Raw genomic sequence first — 23,425 nt, 5'->3', positions numbered from 1 at the left:
TTCATAAGCTGCTTACATTTGTTATATTTTCAGTAGGGAACTCGACTGGGGTTTAACTTGTATACTGTTAAGTAAGTTGTGTGTGCGTGTGTGTGTGTGTGTGTGTGTGTGTGTGTGTGTGTGTGTGTGTGTGTGTGTGTGTGTGTGTCTTTGAACAGCAGGCAGGCCTGTCATGAGGAGTCCAGATGGTGGGTGGAGAAAGCCCTCCTTTAATCCATGCACCAGGATATTATACCCCCCTTCACTCTCTCTCCCTCACATACACACACACACACACACACACACACACCGTCATCTGTATTTCCACCGTTTGCACGACCCCCCATTGAGCTACTCTACTATTGGTTTACGTACCATTATCCACGCTCCATTATGTCAGCTCGGTCCACTCGCTGCTGTGCTGTATATCCTGACTGACACAGCACTAAATGCTTGTACAGAATTGAGTTTGAGAAACGATAAGCGAGGCATGAATGTTGTAATACAATTCAATTCACTTGTGTAAGAGGACTCATTATGTTACTCTGTCATGTGGAGGGATATGATTTCTTTTATTTTTTTTAATCTGTGTAGTTTCCTGACAGGCTGAAAACATTGCAGGATGATGTCAACACCAGTTTTGCAACTGAAATGAAATAGAAGATGATTTACCACAAAACTATAACCTGTTCATAAGTGTAGATTGCCTTCTTTGCCTTCTTTTGTCTTCTTAGTCTCGCAGGAGTGACCACAATCGAAAAGGGTTGAGTTCTAAGCCTTACTTAGCAAGATGCATCCATTAACAATATGATTGCAGCTGATAATGAATTAAATGCACAACAAGCCATATTATAATGACAGATAGTTGCTTTAAAAATTCTCCGATTTATTATCTTGCCCACAAACATTGGTGAGATAATCATTTTAAACAGGCAAGTTTTATAAATACTATATTAACACCCATACTGCTCAATAAAGGGATAACTTTTCCCCAGGTTGTTATTATGTTAATGCTTCTGTAGCTTTATTTTAACAGTGGTGTCTGTGTGGGGTGACTTCGTTTTGGAGCGTTTCATTCAAGGAAATGCAGTTTTCTCCACAACCTCTGAGCAAACATGCAGTTCTTTTAATTTCCAAATGTTTAAAATCATTATCAGTTTGTTGCATGCTGATGGTACGTGACTCGTCATATTGTTCCGCTGTAGTGCCGTTTACAAAATACACACTGATGCTTTCTTTTTAGTATTTCTCAAAAACATTTCTCGAAAGAATGCGGAACAAAAAACCCGACTGATTGGCTTCGTTTCTGTGTGGTTAATGTTGACACATAGGTGAAGCTGGAGGTGGCTGGAGGGTTGAATATTGTACGATTTTCATTGAGAGTTACCTGGATAGGCAAGATTAGGAACGAGTCGATCAGGAGGAAAACCCAGGTTGGACAAAGTTAGGGAGGCGGGGCTTAGCTGGTCTGGATATGTGCAGAGGAGGCTAGTGGATATGTTTGGCAGTGGATTTTGAACATGGAGCTGCCAGACAGAAAGACCACAGTGAATATTTAATGATGTAGTGAAAGAGGAGGTTGGTGTGACAGAACAGTGTGCCTGTAGAGGCGATGATTACATCTGACTGTGAGGGCATAGGTTTGTGTTTGTGCTACTCTGCTGTAGCAGAGTTATATCTATGTGTGTGTGTGTGTGTGTGTGTGTGTGTGTGTGTGTGTGTGTGTGTGTGTGTGTGTGTGTGTGTGTTTGGAGGCTTTGGAACGCTCACGAGGTCTTCATTGTTTTTACGACTAGCTATTTTCTCTTTAATCTTTTATGTGCATATTAAACGGCTGTTTTGAAAGAGCGCTTGCTCTCCCTGCTGACGATGGCCTACATATCACAGAGAGACTAATTAGGGTTTCTCTCTCCAAGGGCTTATATACTCCCTTTCATTCTCAAAACAAACATGAGTGTACTCCAGATCTTGATAAATGCAGCTACCACAAGAGTGCTTCAGATCTCACAATCTCTCCTGCTCATTGTATATGTTTTTTGGGGGCGGGGTTTGATCTGAGTTGGTGGACCTTTTACATAAAATCTGGGGAAGCCTCAAACTGTTTAAAGCTTCTGTCTGATATGCAGGTCAGCCTTTAAAATAGCCTCTTAATCTACACAAATTCTGTCAACTTATTTTTATTCTAAATCTTGAACTCTGTGCATATTGTGTTGTAGAGAGGAAGGGCAAAGCTACCTGTTTCCAGTCGGAGAACACTGAAGAGCAGACCTGTGTGGCGGTGAAGATCGAACAGTCCATAGGTAGGTTACATCACCTCCATTTATCTTTACGGTCTTTCTCTCAAGTGCTTGCACGCAGACTTTTAGATGTGTTAGTATTCATATCTTAGTCTCCCATTTTTCGAAGGCGATATTATGTCCACTTTGTCCACTTTGTGCATCATCTTGATTTTCATCGCCATGTTCACATGTCCATCATCTCTTTTCAATCAACACCTCTGATTTACACACATTTGCATTTAAAATCAATAGAATACATGGATTTTTCAGCTTTGCCAGACCTTCTGGATCTGAGTAAAATCAGTTAACATGCACAGTGAGGACAGAGGATGATACTGTGAAGGACACTATGAACACTCCTTCCTGTGACTCTCTGCTATGCAGGGGTGTGAAAAACGCTGCGGGTCGCTGCTCTATTTTTATATCAAACTCGTGTGTGCGCTCACGCTCGCAAACATGCTTGTGTCTCATGGTCTGCTTCTTTTGATGAATGGGCGCTTACCTCTGGCCCTCTGTGTTTTCCTATTCTTCATTTTCCTCGTTTTCTCTTCTTTCTAGTTCACGCCTGTAAGTCCCTCTCCTTTTTGCACCTGGGTTTTCATCCGTGTCTCTTTCCTTCTTTGTTATATTATGTAGTCTTTCGAAGCAGACTCGTGGGGTAATCTCACAACGGCCCTCAGATTAGAGGATGATGCAAGCTTAATCTGAAGAAAGTCTGGGCAGTTGAAAGCCCCCCACCCAACTCCAAGCTCACAGGACTGGCTGTAATTGTTACGTGTCATTCTGTCTGTCATGTTCTCTCATACAGTGTGCGTTAGCATGATTGGATCATTGAAAGCCTCGTCTGCAAAAGTGGAGCCAAACGTGCACAGCAACAACGCACTCTCAAGCTGAATGGTTGAGGTAGTGCTATTTGGAGTGTGTGCGTACATGTGTGCATGTATGTTTGTGGCTTTGAAGCAGTTTGTGTGACTTTGTCTCAAAAGCTTTCGTTTCACAGCTCAGTTTTTCATCAAATAAATGTAACCATAACGATCATGCAGAACGCCTTTGTCCTTACAAAGGATGTTTACATGCACTAAGTAACCAGGGTATGCTTGTCTCACTGACTCTTTGAAACCAAGTAAATAAAAGGAGATGTTTCCTTCCAATTTGTGCACTGATCAGCCTAATATAGTGAAAGTTGTCCTGTTGTGTTGCCAAAACAGCTGTGACCTAAGACACAGGACCTGTTCTCAACAAGGTGCTGGCTCGTTGGATTGGCATGTGGGGAATTTAAGGCCAGGTAACAACTTCAGGTAATTTTCCTCCAGCCATTCAAGCCACATTTTTTGCAGTGCAGAGGAGCTTTGTCATGGTGATAACAAGGGGAGATGTGTTTCTGCTGCAGAAATGTTTAGGTGGGCGGTATGCATCAAAGTAACATCCACACGAATGCCTGAACCAAAAGGTTCCCAACAGACAAGTTTTTTGGAGTTTTATTGTCGTGTCTCATCAATGGATGCTTTTGTTTCTTGCTTGGAGGAATTTGCATACGTGACTGACAGGATGGATAGTGGATGAGACAGGTTCTTGAGTAAAATAATTATATTGAAAGTCGCGCTAAAATAAAAAATACAGTCGCATTTATCACTGAAATATTTGTGCAAACCTCACAAAAAATCACCAGGACTCCATATTAAACATCACAAAACATATCAGGGTGGAAATTTAAAGCGAGAAAACTTTCAATTGCAAATAAAAATAAATATTTCTGAGTAGTCACAGCATTCATTTAAAAAAAACCCACCAACTTTGTTTTTTCTCAGTTTTCTACAAAACGTACAAAAGTAAAAAAAACAAACATACAAAGTAAGGTGAGCATGACGGGAGTTGTGGTTTGCAGTCTTGTAAAGACAGATAATTTAACAGGAGTTGAATTTATACTGGTCCAACTAGTTTAAAGCCGGTCGGAGCGGACACGCTCCATTTTGCTTAACTATTTTTAAATCCCGGTAGCACTGCAACCATGTAAGCTAGCGCGATAATTTTTTTTGCATATGAAACCGGAGGAGTTGTACTTACATCTTACGCCATCAGCTTGTCCTAAGTCACAGTTTCCTTCCACATATAGCTTTGCAAAAACTGCATAAAAAGCACTTGCAGCAACAAAAACATAATATTCCAGAAACACGCTTTGCCGATCCGATCAGCTGTTTGTAACACTTCCTAGTCCATCAGGGTGAACTATCACATGTCCGGCATGACCTGCCCGAAACCGGAAGTGACGTCATTTTGCGGAAATGTAGTTTTTTTACCATCGTGGTCTTATGAGCCTATACTGGTGTTTTTAAAAGTTATGTTTGACTTTATGACTTTCTGTGTCGATTCTGGGATGCTGAGGACTCATATTGCACTGCTGGAAATATTTTATTTTGATGCATATGCTGTTATTTTGCAAATTTGCACTATAATATATTTTTTCGTTTTTCCTGCAGTGTATGAAAATTGGTGTATCTCAAAAATAAAACTATGAAGACACTTAAAATAAATTTCCTTTGGTGGGAAACTAGTTTGTGCAACTTTTTTGTATTTACAGTTTTGAGGGATAAGCCTCTTAAATTTCTCTAACTAGAAATATATGTTAAAAAAATCAAAAACAATTTTCAATTTTTTTGTAGTTTATTGCACTTTTTTGCAATTTATGTAATTACTATGCACTTAATGCAGACATATTATTAAAATTTGGGCTATAATGGTTGTATTGATGTATAGCAACTTGAAATGCTCCAAAAAATGGCTCCACGGCATGTAAAAATATACTAGAAGCTCTGGCGGACTTGGTTCTATGGTAGGTCTTAAAGGGTTAATGAAGGAACAAAATAATGCTCATCACTCCCTGCAGTGCTGCTCTGCAGTGCGTTTACATGTTGCAGTAAGCAAGACGTCAAGACTTGTTTCTGTCAGAGGTGTCAGCGTGACTTAAATTAAGGCTTCCTGTGTTGTTGTTGTTTGTTGGGTTTTTTTTATCTGAAACCATGTGATGGTTCAAAGCTGATACATAGCAACGTAGATCAGACCAAGACCTTTTCACCACATGGACACCAGGGAGCAGCTGTGCAGCACACGTTAGATGCAGAACATGGAGAAGACTGAGTTGCACTTCCCAGTGGAGACTTCTGTAAAAGGTACATTTAGTTTATTCCCATAATTCCTTTTGTGATGCTCTTGCTTCATTTTAATGTAGCCTCATTTTGATATTTCACCATTAATCGGGAGGATTTGGTTTGTGTTCGTGTCGTTGCGTCAAAGTTTTTACCATTTTATATGTTAGCATAAATAACAGGGCTCAAGAGGACGAGCTGATTTAAATAAAAATTTATTTTTGGGGGCTTCGATTAGATTTGAGGATGACAGAACTGCAGTGAAGCTGTTTAGGCTGCTTTTTCTGTGGTGGCTGTCAATCATTGATCAGGTGCTTCACTAATAAGAGACGCTGGTGGAGGAAGAAGTGCTGTGGCTTTTTGAAAAACAAGTTTGTCCTCTGCTAGTGGTCCTGTTTCGCTTTCTGCTGTTTGCTTCATTGTGTGATTGTAACAAATGGGTTTCACAAGTGAGAGGAAGCTGGAAAACCCTTCAGTGTACCTGAAAATTGCAGGATAATTTATTATTCCATAACTTTAAACTACATTTATTTCTATTCTCTGAAATTTGTTATTTTTCTGGAAAAATGTTGCTCTGACAGGCATTTGTGTCTGTTCTCTTTCTTTCTATGGATTCGAACCTTTTAAGGTCTAAACGTGCAGTTCCTGTGAGGTTAAAGGTACAGAGTTCATTTGAAGGTGTCTTTGTGTGCGCGCGTGTGTGTGTGCAACTCTCGGTTTGTGTGAATCAGTACTTTTTAAAAGCCACTTAAATAAGGGGTGTGTGAGCGAGAGTGAAGGAGGAGTCTTTTGCTGCCCTGTAAATCTCCCTCCTGAGCTGAGTCATTCTCAACAGCACCGCCTGGGAAGATTACACGGATGCTAAATTTTCAGCTCTTCTGGGATACACACACACACACACACTCTCAAACACACAACAGTAGAGATCGACATTGCAGCTGTTTTCCGGTCTATCTCAAACACAGGGTGAGTTCATTCACTGGGATTTTGTTTTTTTCCAAGCTTGGCAGAATAGTTCATCCTTGGATTGTCTCTGCTGAGTCTAGAGTATAGTTATCGAGATATAGTTTTCTTCTCACGTTTTGTGTCATCTGCTTTGTTCAGTTTGAGGTGTTAAATAAAACTGTGTGATCACACTTTAGTGACAGCAGTCTTTCATGTTTTCATGCCCATGCTGCTCTTTTATCTTTTATGGGAGTGTTGCAGTGTTTACACTCCAAACTGTCTGAGCCTTTCATACAAATAACATAGGAGTGGCCTACAAACGCACTTTACACATAAATTTGCAGTTGCAAACTTCATCATAGCCACGTAAGGACTGAAGCTTGACAGATGTTTCTAAAGGCTGCTGTTCACTTCAACTCGTTTTTTATCCTCATTCTTCCCTCATGTTCCTTGACTTTGGTGTGACTGTGTGGAAGCCCAAACTGTCTTTTAAATGCCACATAGTTTACAAAGATGAAGCAGAATATATTAAAATAAAAAATACTCAGAATTTCCTTGTTGATCACAAGGAAATTCTGTCACACCCTTGCGGTAACGGCAGAAGACGAAGCCTCAGTTTCAAGCTATGTCAACCACTCCTCTGCTTGTCGGGTGTGCCTTTTGTTTTTCACCTCGAGCTCTCACACCTAAGTATCAGGACATATTTTGTCTCAAGAGAGCCAAAAAGAACATGACACACAAGAAGAGACGCGGAAAACATAAAAGTCAGGTCGGACAGGTGTGCTGTCAGGTGACAGTTCTCAAACAAGGTGGTGTCAGGTGGTAGAAATATCTTGAACATTCACATAAGTACAATTAGGTCAGCTGCCTACCTGTAAATAAGCAAGACGTACGTTTTCTCTGTAAAAATCTTTAAAAAGAAAAACTAGAAAAGCTGCTCATCTTTGCTGTATTAACATTCCCGTGTTGATTCCCTGGGAGCAGCTTTTAGTCTTGATACAGCAGCATGGTTACAGAGGTTTGTGACTTCTGCAGCTGCACTCTAAAGTTGAAATTTGAGGTTTTGAGTTAAACATTTGTTGTATGGTGAAACTTTGTACCAACTGGCACCTTTGATAATCCATCATCTTCTCAGTTTTCATTCATTCATGCCTGTAAACCTGATGTCATGCCCATTAGCCTCGACTACAGTCTGTATTTCGACTTGTTAACCTTCTAAACTAAGAGGGTGAAAATATACCTTTGGTATCATCTGCCATCATGGGCGTGTTGGCATGGTGATTTTGGTACCGGTGATCTGTATGTCTTTTTTTATATCAAATTACACTCAAATCTTTCCATTTTGCTAAATTGTATTGAGTGTTGTAAGTCTACTTGAAACATTATTAAGACAAAAAATTTTTTTAAAACAAATCATTGTGACAACAACAAACTGGAAGAATGTAGTGTGCCTGGAGCTATTTTGGGAATTAGTTTGGATTTCACTATTTTCGGACTTTGCTTGTTTTCTTGTTGCAGAGTAAGATAGTTGCGCTGAAGAGATGGATTCTTTCAACGTGTAGTAAACTTAATTCACCCATTCAACAAATCACTGCTGGGATTTTCCACAGTTAATCTAATGTTGGGGAACCAGTTCTGATATAAGCTCCATCAGAGGGTAGAGTCACACTGTGAAGAAAGGTGCTGTTATTGGGGAAACTTCTGAAATCAAGGATTTGTTGTACTTTGTAAAACCAGAAAGTTTTCTCCGCTCTACCTCTCATGTGTACTTACCCTTTGCATGAGCATTTGTTAATTCTTCTTACGGCTCTGTAGCTTTGAATTTATTAATATTGAGTTGGGCTCCGTGGAGTATGCAGTGAAATTTTACATTTTCACAAGGTAAAAGGATAGTTACCATGGTTACAAGCCTCACAATCCTGCAACAAAGAAAAAAGTCAAGTCTCGGTTTGACTAGTCAAGTCTTCACTTCCTGGATTGGAGCAGTGATCCAGCAGTGTTTTCAGTTTCTAGTAAAAGTAGATTATCTGTTTACTGTAAAAGCACAACAGAACTGAGTGGCAGGAAATTTCTTGCCAAAACACAAAAGTTATGAAAAGAAGGTAAAGTTCGTCCTTCCTTTCTGTGCAACACATTTAAGTTGTATTTTGTGTTCGCATCCACCCGATCCATCTCGTACTCCAGACAGCAGGCCTCCTTCTCCGTCACACAGATGAGGATTAGAATCAAAGTGTTTTCGCAGCACGCTGTCTGGCTGCTTCTAATTTACTGCACATGGCTGTCTGTTGTGCCAAGACAGTTTTAATGAGAAGGTGCCAGAATGAGTGCGTTACCAGGAGCAGGACTTTCTTCCCAAACACTGTAGTTTTGAAAAAACTTCCTTTTCAGTGTAACAAGCTCTGGTTGCGTTTCCTTAATCTACTGATCAAGATAAAAGGTTAAAAATAAATGATGTGACATAAAATCTCGACATCTAATCTTCTTCTACATAACTGACAGCAAAACATCAAAGCATTTTCAGATCTATATCTTTGTTTACATCTCTCTTGTCTTGACACAGCCTACAGATATATTAAGTGTTGCTATTCAGGTTAAAGGCTGCAATATAAAGGTGATTCAGACGCGAGCCGCTGTGTTTGACGTGGTTACTGACAACCCCAGAAAACAAAGCTGGGCTGTGGACACTGGACCTCCTGTACTCAGGAGTCAGGATAAATGCCACATGCGAAATGCAATTTGCAGGCAGACTTCGTTTTAGACCGTGTACTTATAATGTGGTGCGTAATGTTTTGCAAGATGTTTTTTATGACCTCTAATGTGGCTGAGAGTGGAAGTCAGGCACCTAATCATGAAAAATTCCTGCGGCCTGCCTTCATAACTGATTGGTATTTTTTGGGGCCATGTTTAGAAAGAAAGCCCTCCCAAACACAGCGTGGGACCGCTTCCAGTCAGACAGTTGCCAGACTTGTTGTCTTTAATTACGGTCCACCCTTTAAAATAGAAATTGTGACTGTATGATTTTGTGGTTACTCTTTTTCTCTTTCCCTTTAAGATTGGTAAGATAAAGATTACTCTAGTAAAGACAAATCTGGGGCTCCAGGAACCAAGTTGGCACATAGTAACAACATTTTTGTAAACAAGCTGCATTTGGGGAGGTACTCCAAAGTATATAGTACATTAAGCTCTCACTCGAAGACCAGGTTACTTAGCCTAAGGATACAAACAACACTTATTTCCATCATCAGCTTATCAACTATGTACTGTATGTCTGATTAATCAAATGTAGTTATAACATAGAAAAAAAGATGAACCTATATCTTTTTGCTTGAAAATTGGTGCAGCTGCAAGCCCCTGTGCAACCCACCTCCAACCCATCTCCTCCTTTTCATGTTTTTTGTGTCTTAATCAGTATCATGATTGTCATCGCTGACGTCTACCTTATTCAGTGCTGTCTCCTGGCTGTCGTTCTGTCCACCTCAGACTTTGCATATACAACAGAACCCAGTATCCCAGAACAGAGCCATCCCGCTAAAAATACAGCCAACACCCAGGTCAACAGGTATACCTGTTCAGTTGCTTGTCAATGCAAATATCTAATCAGCCGATCCCATGGCAGCTTCTCAAAAGATTTAGACACATAGACATAGTCAAGACGACCTGCTGAAGTTTAAACCCAGCATCAGAATGGGGATGAGAGATGACTTCAGTGACGTTGAATGCAGCATGGCTGTCAGAGGGGCTGGTCTGAGTATTTAAGAAACTGGGATTTTCCCACACAGCCATCTCTGGAGTTTAGAGAGAATAGTCTGAAAAAAGGGAAACTGCCCAGTGAGTAGCAGTTCTCTGCACGAAAATGGCTTGTTGATATATCAGAGGTCAAAGGAGAATGCTTCGAGCTGATAGGAACACAAGAGTAACTCAAATACCCACTAATTACAGTAAAGGTATGCAGAAAAGGTGGGGTCACAACATGGATCGATCTTACCATACACCAGGGGTAAATGCTGGTGGCAGTGGTGTAATGTGTGGGAGATATTTTCTTGGCACACTACCAGCCAAGCATTGTTTAAACACTACATCCTGAGTGTTGTTGCCGGCCACATCAATCCCTTTCTGACTACAGTGTTCCTATCTGTTGAAGGCTACTTCCAGCAGGATAATGCACCGTGTGGCAAAGCTCAGAAAATCTCAAACTGGTTGCTTGAACGTGACGATTAGCTTACTGCACTCCAATGGTTTCCACAGTCACCACACATCACTTTTGGGATGTGACAAAGATTCATATCATGGATGCACAGCCGACATGCACTTATAGGCAGTTGATCAGCACAACCTCATGATGCCATCATCTGTGAGGAATGTTTTCAGCACATTGTTGACTCTATACCACAAACAATCCAATCCAATTAAGCCCTAGCAGGGTGTTCTTAATAAAATGTCCAGTGACTGTGTGTTCTTAGATATAGTAATTTTCAGTTTATCTTTTGCTCTCTTCATTGGCTGATCATTACAGCCACTTTACGTGTTTGATTATTTGAGTGGCAGATATATTTCTCTTTTTTTAGAAATATATCTTTATCTATTTTTAGACATGATGGGACTGAGTGTGTAAAGAAATGAAGGTCCTTCCTCAATGATTCATTTCAAAGATGAAACATTTCTCTGTGCATGTTAGCATCCCTGAGTGCCAGAAACATGAAGTCCCTTCTTCACTTTCGGTAATAACAGACTGACCGAAACCAGAACAAGCACAAATTATAAGAAGTCCACTGTTTTTGTTGTTTTCAGGTAAAGCATGCATCCTTGGATGTGCTTAACTCTACAACTTCTGGAGTAGATTGTAGTTTACCAGTGTCAAAGCTATATGGAAGCTACATCCAAGCTATACATCAGCTGGTTTACCTTTGCTAATTCACACCCAATAAATGGCCACCTTAAATGGAAGCTAATGTACTAATAGCTTATAGAATAATGAGTGTCTTCACTCTCTCAGCAGTGTAACTCCATATTTGGACATTTGCTTTAACAGGCTGCTCCTTCATACTTTTTACTGACGTGTGTGTGTGTGTGTGTGTGTGTGTGTGTGTGTGTGTGCTTGGCGAGGTTAGAGAGAGGTCGAGTTAGGCTACTGTAAACACTGCCAGTCTGTGTCGCCTGCTCCATTAAGTCGGTCTGCCAGCTCTATCTAAACACTGATGCTGCGCCATCTGTGGCCAGCTGGTTGGGTAAAAAGTCTCACTGGTGCTGATCATCAGCTGGATGATTAACTGGGATAATTAACTGAAGTGTATGACACCCTCTAATGTGTGGTCTTCAGTTGTTTATGGCACTTAATATATGATGGGAATGATTTTTTCCTTTACAGGGCGAATTGGAGGAGAATATGTTTGCATATCTGTTTCTGGAATGGCACGTTGGTTTTTCAGGCCACCTGTAATACTGATTAAAACAAGACGGAGGTTGTTATGAAAATTAAGGTGTAAAATTAAAAGTTCTGACTCAGATATTACATTTCAAAATAATCCATTCTTAATAAAAAACATGTGTTTTAGCATAGTTCACCTTTGAAAGTAGTTGATGTAAAACATTGCACCGACATAAGTCATGTACTACCACAGAGTGACGGCTTCAAATGTCACTGCAGGATGAGTGGGGCATATATCAGTGTCACCTATCGGAAATATTAGTCATGCCGATAATGCCTGTAGTGATAAAACAGTAAAATACGTATGCTTTTGGTTTCTTCACTCTCACTTCTTTGTATAAAAATGGTTTTGATTCCATTATCGATTTTGTTTTTAAGCTTGTGCGCCCTCTCTTTGTGTCCTTTAGCTCTAGGCAGCAGCCCAGGGTCAGAACGCAGCGAATCGCCGAGTGTGCAGGCGTGTCTGAATCGGGTGACTGCAAGGACGACCGACAAGAGCCGGGGAGGGGTCAATGGAAGAGTCCCTGGCGGCAGGCCTCGGCTGCAGTCTAAACCACCAGGTACATAATAACACGTGGGAAGAAATTCAGCCAGACGCCACAAAGTGAGAATCTTAGGAGACACGAATTATTATAGCATTTCGGTGTCTGATTCACAACATGTGGTCTCAGTGACCTTTCTACTGCTTTGTTTTTCACTTCGTCTTTGTTTACTCTGTAAATCTGCAGAAAAACACTGAATGAATCAGTGCTTATGGACGCTGTTTGACACTGTTAACATCCACGAAATGGTCAAACCAGAAGAAGAGTTATGTAAGCTGGCTTGGGTTCAGTGAACCGAGAGACTCGTTCCTCTTGTGTTTGCGTTGGGTAAATCATTCTACACAGATAATGCAGGGAACAGAGCTCCATTCTTCCTGCTGCTGTAAGTCAGGCAGGATATTTAGTCGCAAAGCCATGTGCAGTTAGTTTTTGCCAAGCCTGATTATTTCTTTATTACATTTAGGACGTTTATTACAGTTCAGTGTCCTACAGGTGGTGTCACTAGTGACAGCTGATGCTGCCACCTTCAGCTTCAAACTGAGATTGCAGTAAGAAAATGAATTGAAGCTGTGATTAGTATTCAGGACATTTCTCATGTTGTAAATTCCTCTGTTTTATATCCAGTGCCTCCAAAGCCACTGCACCTCCAAAGCCCAGTGACAGATATCCCATCCCCATTGGGCCACATCCAGAAACCCCCACTTATAAGCAGCATGGAGGACGGAAGTGGAGGAGGAAAAACGGGGGCTGTCAGCCGGGAGAGACCCAGAGAGAAACCCTCCAAAGTCTTAGACCTGATCAGCCGCTTTGAGGAGAACAGGTTCGGCCTCTTAACTTTCTCTGCCTAGATATCTGCAGAAATGAGCAGTTACTTGATCCGTGGATGAATTGCTCATTCTGTTATTTTCCTAATAATGTTTATGAAATGTAAGCCTCTGTTATTGCTTTTACTGATTTAAAACTCCGTCACAATGTGTGATTGAATTAGCAGCTTTTGCCTTGATGTGGTTGAAAGATTTCATCTTTGTAACTTCTTGGCTTTTGTAATAAATCTCTGGCTTGTTGTAATCACAGTGACAGAAATTGGTCTTTCCCAACTTTTCTACACCAACTATTTCAAGGATAAAAAAGCAGAAGTTTCAAAGTTTTCAGCCGCGACTCATTGATTGTACCTCGGACGAGAGTCATTAGAGAGAGTAAGTGGAGATTAGTCTGTGGCTGCTGAGCCAAGTGTTAGCAAGGGGATGAAAGGAGATTTGTACAGGCGAGGGGAAACACGGGTCCACATTTGGTTGTGGGACAGAACTCGGTGCTGCGAGAGGAGGATGAGGTAGGAAATCTTTGACGAATGTGTATACTTTGATATTGTTGCCTCATAGTTAAATTGTGAGTTAGATTCTGTAAGATATTTCCAGTGTTGATCTGTGTCTAACTTGTTGTGCTTTACTCGTGTAAGTTTGCACTGTAGCTGCAGCCTTGTGTCTCTGAGGGAGGCCCATTGCAAGCGGTGAGAGGCACAACAATGGTGCCCTTGTCTGTTCGTACAGTTGCACCCCTAAAATATGCAATCTGCAGCAGTAGCAGCCCACTAAAATCTGTCTCATCTCTGGCCTGGATCTCTAAAAATCTCCCCGGGTCTACATGCTTTCTTTGCACCTTTCATCACATTTTCTGGTGTGAAATGAGGTTAATCAGAGGAATCTGGTGCATCTATTTCATTCAGGCATTCCTGGGCAGCGAGGATTATCCCTCCAGTGGCCCTGGAGCTCAAAGAAGAGAAACGCTTCACACAGATTCTGTGAACAGAATTAACCTACTAATGTACTAATCTGGTTCACAAGGTTTGGCTGCCTTAAAGGCAGCTAGGCGACGACCACACTGCAACTGAAGCTGCTCTTAATTCGTGTCTGGTTGAGCCTGTTTTGAAACACTGTCATGTCCTGGAACACTTGCTGTGCTATTTGTGTGGAAGGAGGAAGTGATGTGTGCACCTACAAAGTGATGCGGCTGTATTGTTTCTGAATACTGTATTAAATAGTATCTCGCCCACTAATTGTGGTAACTGTCAGTCTTACTCTGAGCGGTGAAAAGATAGTTTCATGTTCCCACACCACAGGTGGGTGACGGCCCCGACACATTCATCTGTCGGGTGTTTCACCAGCTGTTCGTTCTTCCTCTATTTATTGATACTTCCTGTTTCTACTGGGCAGGGAGAAAAAAGTCATCTGTTGGTTGATTGTTTTTTGCATCAGTAAACGTTAGATTCCAGATATAGACATGGTAACTTTTTTTAATCTGCTAACAGTTTTGCCTTTAATGTACTGTACTGAGTTCAGATAATCTTAGCTGAGACACTGTGGCTACTGTTGCTACTTCTTGTTTGGCTGAACGTGTGGGGCATCATTTGCTGGGAAACAGCTGCACCGACTGCCGGTACAGGATGTCGAGCAGCTGAATGGTGACATTGTACACACACACATTGTTGTCAATGTAGTTTCCATTTCTGTGCTGCGTGTCAGTTGTCTTCTGCAAATTGTTTTTTCATTTCATTCATTTGGATGCTAAGCATAAAAGAGGCCTCGCAGCAGAATGTATAAAGTAGGTTTTCCATGTGTGGGGAAGTAGTGCAGCATCTACCTCTCGGGAGTAGTGGTGATTTACTTTTCTGCTCCTCCTATTGCTCTATTGCTCCTCGTTACTGTGCCCCTTTGCTTTACTCACACTTCCTCTCAGCTCTCAGTCAGCAACCTAATAAGACAGCAGGAAGTTTGTGCATCTCTACTGGTTTATTTTTAACTCTCACACTCATGTGCAAAAGCTCTCTGCTTGCTGTTGTGCACCACACTCTGACAATATGTCACCTTGAGAAGGTATGGACCAGCCTACTGTAAATTTCTTTTTTTTTTCCCCCTCCCTTATTTTCTTATTCTGGGAAGGTTTGTTAGTTAGCCCTTTATACACTCTTACCCAGACTGAGCCACTTCCTCCTTTGCTTTTTCTTCTGTTCCTCCAGCAACACAGAAAACAAGAGAGACAGCTCACCGCTCAAACACATCAACAAGTCTGCCAACTGCAGTCCAGCTCACCGTGCATGTCCAAAGACGGAGACCAGCAGGAACACCTCTGCGGCGGCCACGACACAAGATGCCAACAGGCAAGCAGCGAACGGGGTGCTAGTGCAGATGGACAAGGACAACGAGAAGGAGAAGGAGGATACAGAGGAGAATCATGAAAGTGTGAGGACAGAGACTGCTGAGCTTGTAAATGGAGATATGGGGAGCTCGGAACAGAGCGATGATCATTCGCCTTCACACGCGGACAGGACTGGTACAGAGACTGAGACTGAGGAGACTGATGCTAAGACAGAAGGCGAGCACAAGAATGAAGAAGGGAGCACAGACCACAAGGTACGTATTGAGTTTAAGCATTTGCTTTGTGCTCCTGGGACCCAAGTGTTGTGCATTTCTACCTGCTATGTAATACATTAAAGCTGCCTTGCTGCACTGACTCATCTCTGATAGACAAACTCTCAGCATTTATTTATTTTCTCAGCTTTCAGTATGATTAAATCATGTGAACTACTTCATCTCTGGGTGACTGTAACGTTGTAAGGATAGAGTTACAGGGGAAGTGTATGCATTTCTTTCAGCACTTTGTGCGTGTGTGTGTGTCTCAGTGGGGTATTTTTCTGTGAAGGGCAAACAGATGTCAACATTTAAGCAGCTGACTCCGTGCTTCAGTAATCTCTCCCATGGGAACCCATTTTGCCTGCTGTTGTCTGGTGATTATAGATATCTCAGGTTCAGATCAATCTCAGTCTTTACAGTGACAAAGACAGCTGAGTAATCTCGCGTTGTGGGAAAGGAAAAGCCTCTCTGCTGTGCAAAAGATATTCATCACTGCTACAAGTCCTACCATTTAAAAACGAACTAAATAAAAGTCAGAAACATATTTTAAGTGATGGTGTTTGCCTGGGAATGGACTATATCAAGTTAAAACTTTGGTGATGAACCAGATTATTCTTGGACTGACTGTCTTCTAGTTTCTTCCGTACTCTTAAAGTAACAAGTGCAAATAAACCCAAAATAACATTGTACTTATTTTACTTGTTACAGTGATTAATTTTACGAACATTACCCACAATTCAGATTTGGTTTTGTTGCGTTAATAGCTGCTAATGGAGCTACAGTTTGACGTGACCTGTGACAGGGAAGTCACAGGTGTTTTAACAAGCTCCTGTTGATTTAGGGGAAGTCCTGCCATTGTTAATGCTGCTCTGCTGTCATGACTCACTGGGACACTTAATGGGACTGGTATTTGGGTGGATAAATTCAATGTAGTTTCTGTTCAAACCATTCAAAGCAAAAGCATTACAATGGCAAAATGGGCCACAGACCACAAGTTTAATACTTAGTATGCAATATACGTTTCTGCTAAACAAACTGAATTCATGTTTTGTGAATGATGCAAACAACAAGTTGTAACTTTGAGCCGCCAAGATTTTTGCCAAGGCAGGAGAAGTGCGATCTTTAGAAATAGAATGTAAACTGTTAATCTGAAAATGTAAAACACAGCTGTTGTGTTTTAAAGTTAAAGTACCATATTTACAGAAACCTACCTAAGTACTGTACTATACTGTATAGGTACTGTACTTTCGAGTAAAGCGTTTACTGCTGGTCAGAACGTGCAATTTAATGGTGTGTGTGTGTGTACATACATACGAGACTATATATATATATATATATATATTAGGGGTGCAACGATACACAAAATTCACGGTTCGGTTCGATACTTTGGTGTCACGGTTCAATATTTTTTCGATACAAAAAAAAATGTTCATGCCTTTTTAATTTGTCATTTATTAAAATTATGAATATATATTTTAACTCAAAAGTACAGTTTTTAAATTTAATGTTGCTGAAACAACAAAGGGACAAAATAATAAATCTATCTGATGGAGAAATCCCTCCTCTTTGGAAAAGAGAGTTTATTACAGAGAAATGTCTCTTTCCAAAATAAAAGCTATACTATACGCTTCTTCTGGGCTATATTCTCAGCAGCATATTAAACATATCAGGTCCCCATAAGGAGAATCCTGTGCTAACGGCTGTCTAAATGACTCGGGTAAAGTTTGTAGCATGCCTGCTTGTTGTTTTTGTCTGCTTCCACTTGTCTTTGCACGAGGATGATGTCGGAGTAAATGTGCAGTCATATTCGTTGTGTTCCCACTAGTGCTGTCAGCGTTAATCTCGTTGAAATGACGTTAATGCCACAACATGGCAAATCTCCGTTAATGAGCTACCGCGGATCGCCCCGTGCGTGGGGCTGGACGGCCAACACGTTAACGAGCTAACTGCGCTAACGCACTAGCTCCCACCAATGTAATTGAGCATTGCCTGGCTATGGAAGCCCGTGTCCGCCACTAAAAAAAAAAGAAAAGGATCCATAACTCAAAATTTCGAGTTATTTTCTCGAAATTTCGAGTTACTTTCTCGAAATTTCGACATATTAACTCGAAATTTCGATTTATTAACTCAAAATTTTGAGAAAAGCAACTCGAAATTTCGAGTTAGCGCTGCCAATCAGTAATCTACGTGAATGACAGCTACAAATGCTACAGCTAAGCTACCGGTATTACATCCAGTCGTGAATGCACAGATTGCTGAGTGTTTTCAGCCTGGCTTCACAAATGATGAAATCCCTGTGTTATTAGCTGAATCACATGGTGTTACTATCAGCAAACGTACTCGCGAAAGCGCCAATTTGTTGGGATCCGTTTTTGAGAGCGCGTTCCTCTGCGCCATATGCTTCCGGGTAACAAGAAAGCGACCTCATTCCCGTATATTTTTGATTGGCAGAGCTAACTCGAAATTTTGAGAAAAGTAACTCGAAATTTTGAGAAAAGTAACTCGAAATTTTGAGAAAAGTAACTCGAAATTTTGAGTTATATTTCTCGAAATTTCGAGTTACTTTTCTCGAAAGTTCGAGTTATGGATACTAGCTTTTTTGTTTTTATTTAGTGACGGAAACGGGCTTCCATACCTGGCACATCCAACATACTGTTTTACTTTTGTCCATGACGCGCTTACCTTCAGGGTCATACGTCACATGAAAACCAAAATAGTTCCAAACGCCAGATCTGAATGAGGGTGGGGGAGGTTCAATTTGCCATGTTGCAAGGAGAGCTTAACTTCTGTCTCGCTAGCTTGCCCTGCGCTCAGTGAATCTGCGTTTGACTACTCCGCCTAGGCTGCACTGTCGAGCACAGATCCACTGAGCGCTCAACACAGACAGCATCGTCAGAAGGAAAGTTGATAAAATAAATTAAAAATGTTGTATTGTTCGATACATATGCGTACCGAACCGAAAGCACTGTATCGAATGGTTCACTATCGATACGAGTATCGTTGCACCCCTAATAAATATATATATATATATATGTATGTATATATGTATGTATATATGTATATATATATATATATATATATATATATGTATATGTATATGTATATATATATGTATATGTATATATATATGTATATGTATATGTATATATATATATATGTATATATATATATGTATATATATATGTATATATATATATATGTATATATATATATATATATATATATATATATATATATATATATATATATATATATATATATATATATATATATATATATGTATATATGTATGTATATGTATATATGTGTATATGTGTGTGTGTGTGTCTCGATCCGAGTGATTCTACTGGCCAGTGCACTTTGCTATCTATAATGTCTTTTTATTGTGAAAGTTGTATTTTTGGGAAACAAAGAACTTGATAAAAAAAAACAATGATTGATAATGAGTGTACCTAAAGTTTGTTCTGGAACCTTTCAGGTGAGCGTCAGTGTGCTATTGTCACGGCTTCGTGGCTTTACTAACCACTCGCCTGAGGCTTAGTTTTATACAGACGTGTAACTTTGTTGGATTTGGTGTCGTTTCCCTTCTTCCACATTTTCATTTCCCATTCGAAGGTCCTCGAGCACCACATCTCAGTTCACTGTTAGCGTCATGTTAATGAAACACACACAGGTGCTGCTTGCCGGTGTGTGTAACAACAGCAAAGCTGTGCTGAACACAAGGCTGCAGTGAACAGCAGTGCGTTGAACCCACATTGGTAGATGTACAGCTATAAACGTTGTCTCGCTCACTGGTCACACAGTTCTTGTAGTTTCAATTCAGTTGTGAACGAAATCTTGCAAAGGGAACTAGCAAAGGGACGGGAAGCTACGCTTTCAAAAAAAGATGTGGGAATTGACAAAACCATTGTTAGAGAAGTATCAGACGCTGTTAAGTTGCCAGTAAATGATGTGACTTTGTATCTGTCCGTCTCTCAGCAGAATAGCACTTTCACACATTAGTAACTGAATAATTCCCAGAATAATCTCAGTTCAATTTTACTGCAAATCGGCATGCAGGTACTTTACATGGCAACGGCAAGACTTTCATGTGCTATAGCCAGAAATACAAGAATTCACGTGTGTGTGTGTGTTCTCTCTTTTCAGGAGACAAACGAACAGAAACTATTTAAAATCGCCAGCGAGCTCTTGCACACAGAGAAGGCTTACGTGGCTCGACTGAACCTGCTGGACCAGGTGAGGAACCCAGCGAGAGGCCACTTCTGTTTTCTTGACCATTTTCCATTGTAAAAGGTTTAACATTGCGCAGAACAGAAACCCTAATTTGTTGCCACTGTATATGTCTCTTCAGGAGTTTTGTGCTAAGCTAATGGAGGAGGCCAATAAGGGAACATTCCCTGTGGACGTAGTAAAGAACATCTTCTCCAATATCTCCTCCATCCACGCCTTTCACAGCCAGTTTCTGCTTCCCGACCTGGAGAAACGGATGGGAGAATGGTGAGATTCAGCTACTCGAACTAGTGCTCATGTGCTGATGCAGCTGCTTGCACCGCTGCGCTGATGATGCATGAGGTCAAGATCAGCAGTTTTGGAGCTATTTTAATACATGTACACGTACAAGGAATAAAAATGGACGGTTCAGCCAGTGCAAGCTACAAAAGAAACTGTCTTTGTACTAAATTACATCTTTTACTTTTACAACCCCACCCACATCTTTCCTGCAGGGACTCTAAACCTCGCATTGGGGACATCCTGCAGAAACTCACACCCTTCCTCAAAATGTATGCAGAATATGTGAAGAATTTCGACAAAGCCATGGAGTTGCTGAAGCAGTGGACAGACCGTTCACCTCAGTTTAAGGCTATAATTCAGGAGATACAGGTATGCACTGTGTAACAGAGTCCAGTAAAGAAAAAAATGCATTTTCATACCGTGTTGTGGCTTTTATGCTTAAGCGTCTGTTGTGTTACGAAGCATTTGTATGATAAAGGAAAATCAAAGCTTTCTTGTTCTGTCTGGACAGAGTCAACAGATCTGTGGGTGTCTAACGCTTCAGCATCACATGTTGGAGCCAGTGCAGCGCGTCCCTCGGTATGAGATGTTGCTTAAAGACTACCTGAAGAAGCTGCCTCAGGACGACCCCGATCGAAGAGATGCAGAAAGTAAGTAGGAACGGCACCTGAACGCTGCACAGTGAGGAATCGGGTTCATTTCACTGAGGGTGTCTAAAATTATTCTGTTAAATTTCTGGATTATCTGCCCCTTTTTTTCAGGATCATTAGAGATTATTGGAACAGCAGCTACTCACTCCAACAGTGCCATAAGAAAGTCTGTAAGTAAAGATTGGCTTTAGCCAGCTGATACAGATCCTCTCTAACAGTTTCTCATTTACTAAGATGAACATAACTTCATCTTTTAGGAAAATCTAAAGAAACTGCTGGAAATTTACGAGATGCTGGGTGAAGAGGAGGACATTGTTAATCCTTCCAACGAGTTCATCAAAGAGGGCCACATCTTGAAGCTGGCGGCCAGGAACACGTCAGCAATGGAGCGATACCTCTTCCTGGTGAGAGAAACACCTTCTTGTATAATGAAGGACACTGCGGGAAAATATGCTGAGGCGAGACTTTGCCCACACCAGTCAATTGAAACAAGTGAATCATTTCTTGCTAGGACCACCTCTGTGTAAGGATACATCAGAGGCACATGAAGAAGTCTCTCAATTACTGAGATTGCCAGATGATGTGATTAACTTGTGTCTGTTTCTAATTAGCTGAACATAGAATGTGCCCCGTGTGCGTGATTCGGGTTACCTGCAGAGTTTAAGGTTTTCACCCTCAGGAAGGAAACTGTGCCCAGAAATCTAAACTACAATAGTGCTGATGCATCCAGCTTACATGGTTACATAACTCAACTGCAAAGTGGTTTTTTCCCCCTTTTCTCCTAGTTCAACAATATGCTGTTATACTGCGTCCCGAAATTCAGCCTGGGAGGTCCTAAATATACGGTGAGGACTCGAATCGGCATCGATGGGATGAAGGTCCTGGAAACAATCAATGAGGACTACCCTCATACCTTCCAAGTGTCTGGGAAGGAGAGGACACTTGAACTCCAGGCCAGGTACTCTTTTTCGAGCAGCATTAACACACATGCAAAAGTTAAATTCTCCATTCAGCACCCAGGTGTTAAGCACTCTGTTAAAAGTGCAAAAACAATGTTATATGTATGAAACGGCTGCTAAATGACTACACCAAGTGTTCATTTTCAGATCCTGTAAATCAGTGGTTCTCAACCCTTTTGCTGTTGTGTGACAGATTAATTTGAACGCATCCTTGTCTTTTATGTGTCAAACTGAATTCTGTTTCTGTTTTCTCCACCTCATCAGCTCAGAGCAAGACAAGGCTGACTGGATCAAGGTACGTAATTTCCAGGTGATTTTCCTATTTAACTCTTCTTTTTTTCATACGAATTTAAAGTGACACCCCCTGTCGTGCTTATTCTTTTCCAGGCTTTCCAGGCGACCATCGAGATCTTCCAGCAGAAAAACGAGTCATTCAAGAATGCACTAAAAGACGTGGACGAAGTGTCGGTCAGTGTTGGATCAAATTGCACAGAGTTGAATTGCCCACACATGTCTGTGCTGCCACAGTGAGTGAGCTTTTTTTCTTTTAATGGCAGAAAGCTGAGCTGGGAAAGCGCGCCCCGCGCTGGATCCGTGACAACGAAGTGACAATGTGTATGAAGTGTAAGGAGTCTTTCAATGCTATTACACGTCGGAGACACCACTGCAGAGCCTGCGGCTACGTGAGTAATATTTCTGTTGTGGGTGCCATGCATGTGTATGCACAGTGCAGGGTAGAGAGGTTAGACCAGGGGTGGGCAATCTCAGTCCACGAGGGCCGGTGTCCTGCAGGTTTTAGATCTCACCTTGGGTCAACACACCTGAATCACATGATTAGTTTGTTACCAGGCCGCTGGAGAACTTCAGGACATGTTGAGGAGCTAATTTAGCCATTTAAATCTGCTGTGTTGGTTCAAGGACACATCTAAAACCTGCAGGGACACCGGCCCTCATGGACTGAGATTGCCCACCCCTGGGTTAGACCCCACTAGTTGAATTGTGAATACCCAGATACTGCCTATGTGATGTTTTTTTCCATCAAATATGTCGAATGATGATTTAATGACGTTTTAAACCACAAAATGTGTGGATCACCCCTCTGAATCTTTGAATTCAGGTGTTTTCAGTCCTGTTGCCATAAGTGTATCGAATCAAACGCTCAGCCACAAAAATTTGTGAACAAATGAGTTGCTCTAAAAACTCACAGAATTCAGTGTTGAGCAATATAGGGAGTAAAAGTTGCTGCCGCTCTGCTGAGTCAGTGACTGCAGAGTTCCAAACCTCCTCTCCTCTCCTCTCCTTTCTCCTCTTGCTAAATTGCTATAATTATTGCTAATACTATTGCTGCCTGTCTCTTACAGGTGGTGTGCTGGAAATGCTCAGACTATAAAGCGCCGCTTGAATACGATGGCAACAAAATGAACAAAGTGTGTAAGGACTGTCACTGCATCCTGACTGGAGAGGCGATAGCGGAGGGCAAGAAAAAGGGCATTCTCGAGGTGACTTTTCAGTGAATAAACCTGATGTTGTCTAATACGAACCCTCATTTATATCAGTGAAGATAAGATGAATGACAAAAACAAC

General features: G+C 41.1%; 1 protein-coding gene across 4 annotated transcripts in view; it reads left to right on the top strand.

The window, feature by feature from the left end:
• The window catches only part of fgd4a (FYVE, RhoGEF and PH domain containing 4a), a 50,140-nt gene that overhangs the window by 24,303 nt on the left and 2,412 nt on the right, over window positions 1-23,425 (top strand). For 3 of the 4 annotated variants that reach the window (XM_084932794.1, XM_084932796.1, XM_084932795.1), the window contains exons 2-16: window positions 2,196-2,279; window positions 12,179-12,331; window positions 12,938-13,133; window positions 15,327-15,720; window positions 19,867-19,956; window positions 20,072-20,217; window positions 20,445-20,601; window positions 20,744-20,882; window positions 20,994-21,052; window positions 21,140-21,286; window positions 21,668-21,840; window positions 22,106-22,136; window positions 22,229-22,309; window positions 22,399-22,524; window positions 23,203-23,340. In XM_084932794.1, coding sequence (XP_084788920.1) covers window positions 2,196-2,279; window positions 12,179-12,331; window positions 12,938-13,133; window positions 15,327-15,720; window positions 19,867-19,956; window positions 20,072-20,217; window positions 20,445-20,601; window positions 20,744-20,882; window positions 20,994-21,052; window positions 21,140-21,286; window positions 21,668-21,840; window positions 22,106-22,136; window positions 22,229-22,309; window positions 22,399-22,524; window positions 23,203-23,340 — 2,114 coding nt within the window. Of the gene's footprint in view, window positions 1-2,195; window positions 2,280-5,935; window positions 6,368-12,178; window positions 12,332-12,937; window positions 13,134-15,326; window positions 15,721-19,866; window positions 19,957-20,071; window positions 20,218-20,444; window positions 20,602-20,743; window positions 20,883-20,993; window positions 21,053-21,139; window positions 21,287-21,667; window positions 21,841-22,105; window positions 22,137-22,228; window positions 22,310-22,398; window positions 22,525-23,202; window positions 23,341-23,425 lie in introns of those variants that run through there. The other variant, XM_084932798.1, reaches the window with a different exon arrangement.

This window comes from Perissodus microlepis, chromosome 7 (genome assembly GCF_051167445.1).
Source record: "Perissodus microlepis isolate ML-2025 ecotype Zambia chromosome 7, ASM5116744v1, whole genome shotgun sequence".
Lineage (NCBI taxonomy): Eukaryota > Metazoa > Chordata > Actinopteri > Cichliformes > Cichlidae > Perissodus > Perissodus microlepis.
This window is presented reverse-complemented; position numbering and strand designations above follow the sequence as displayed.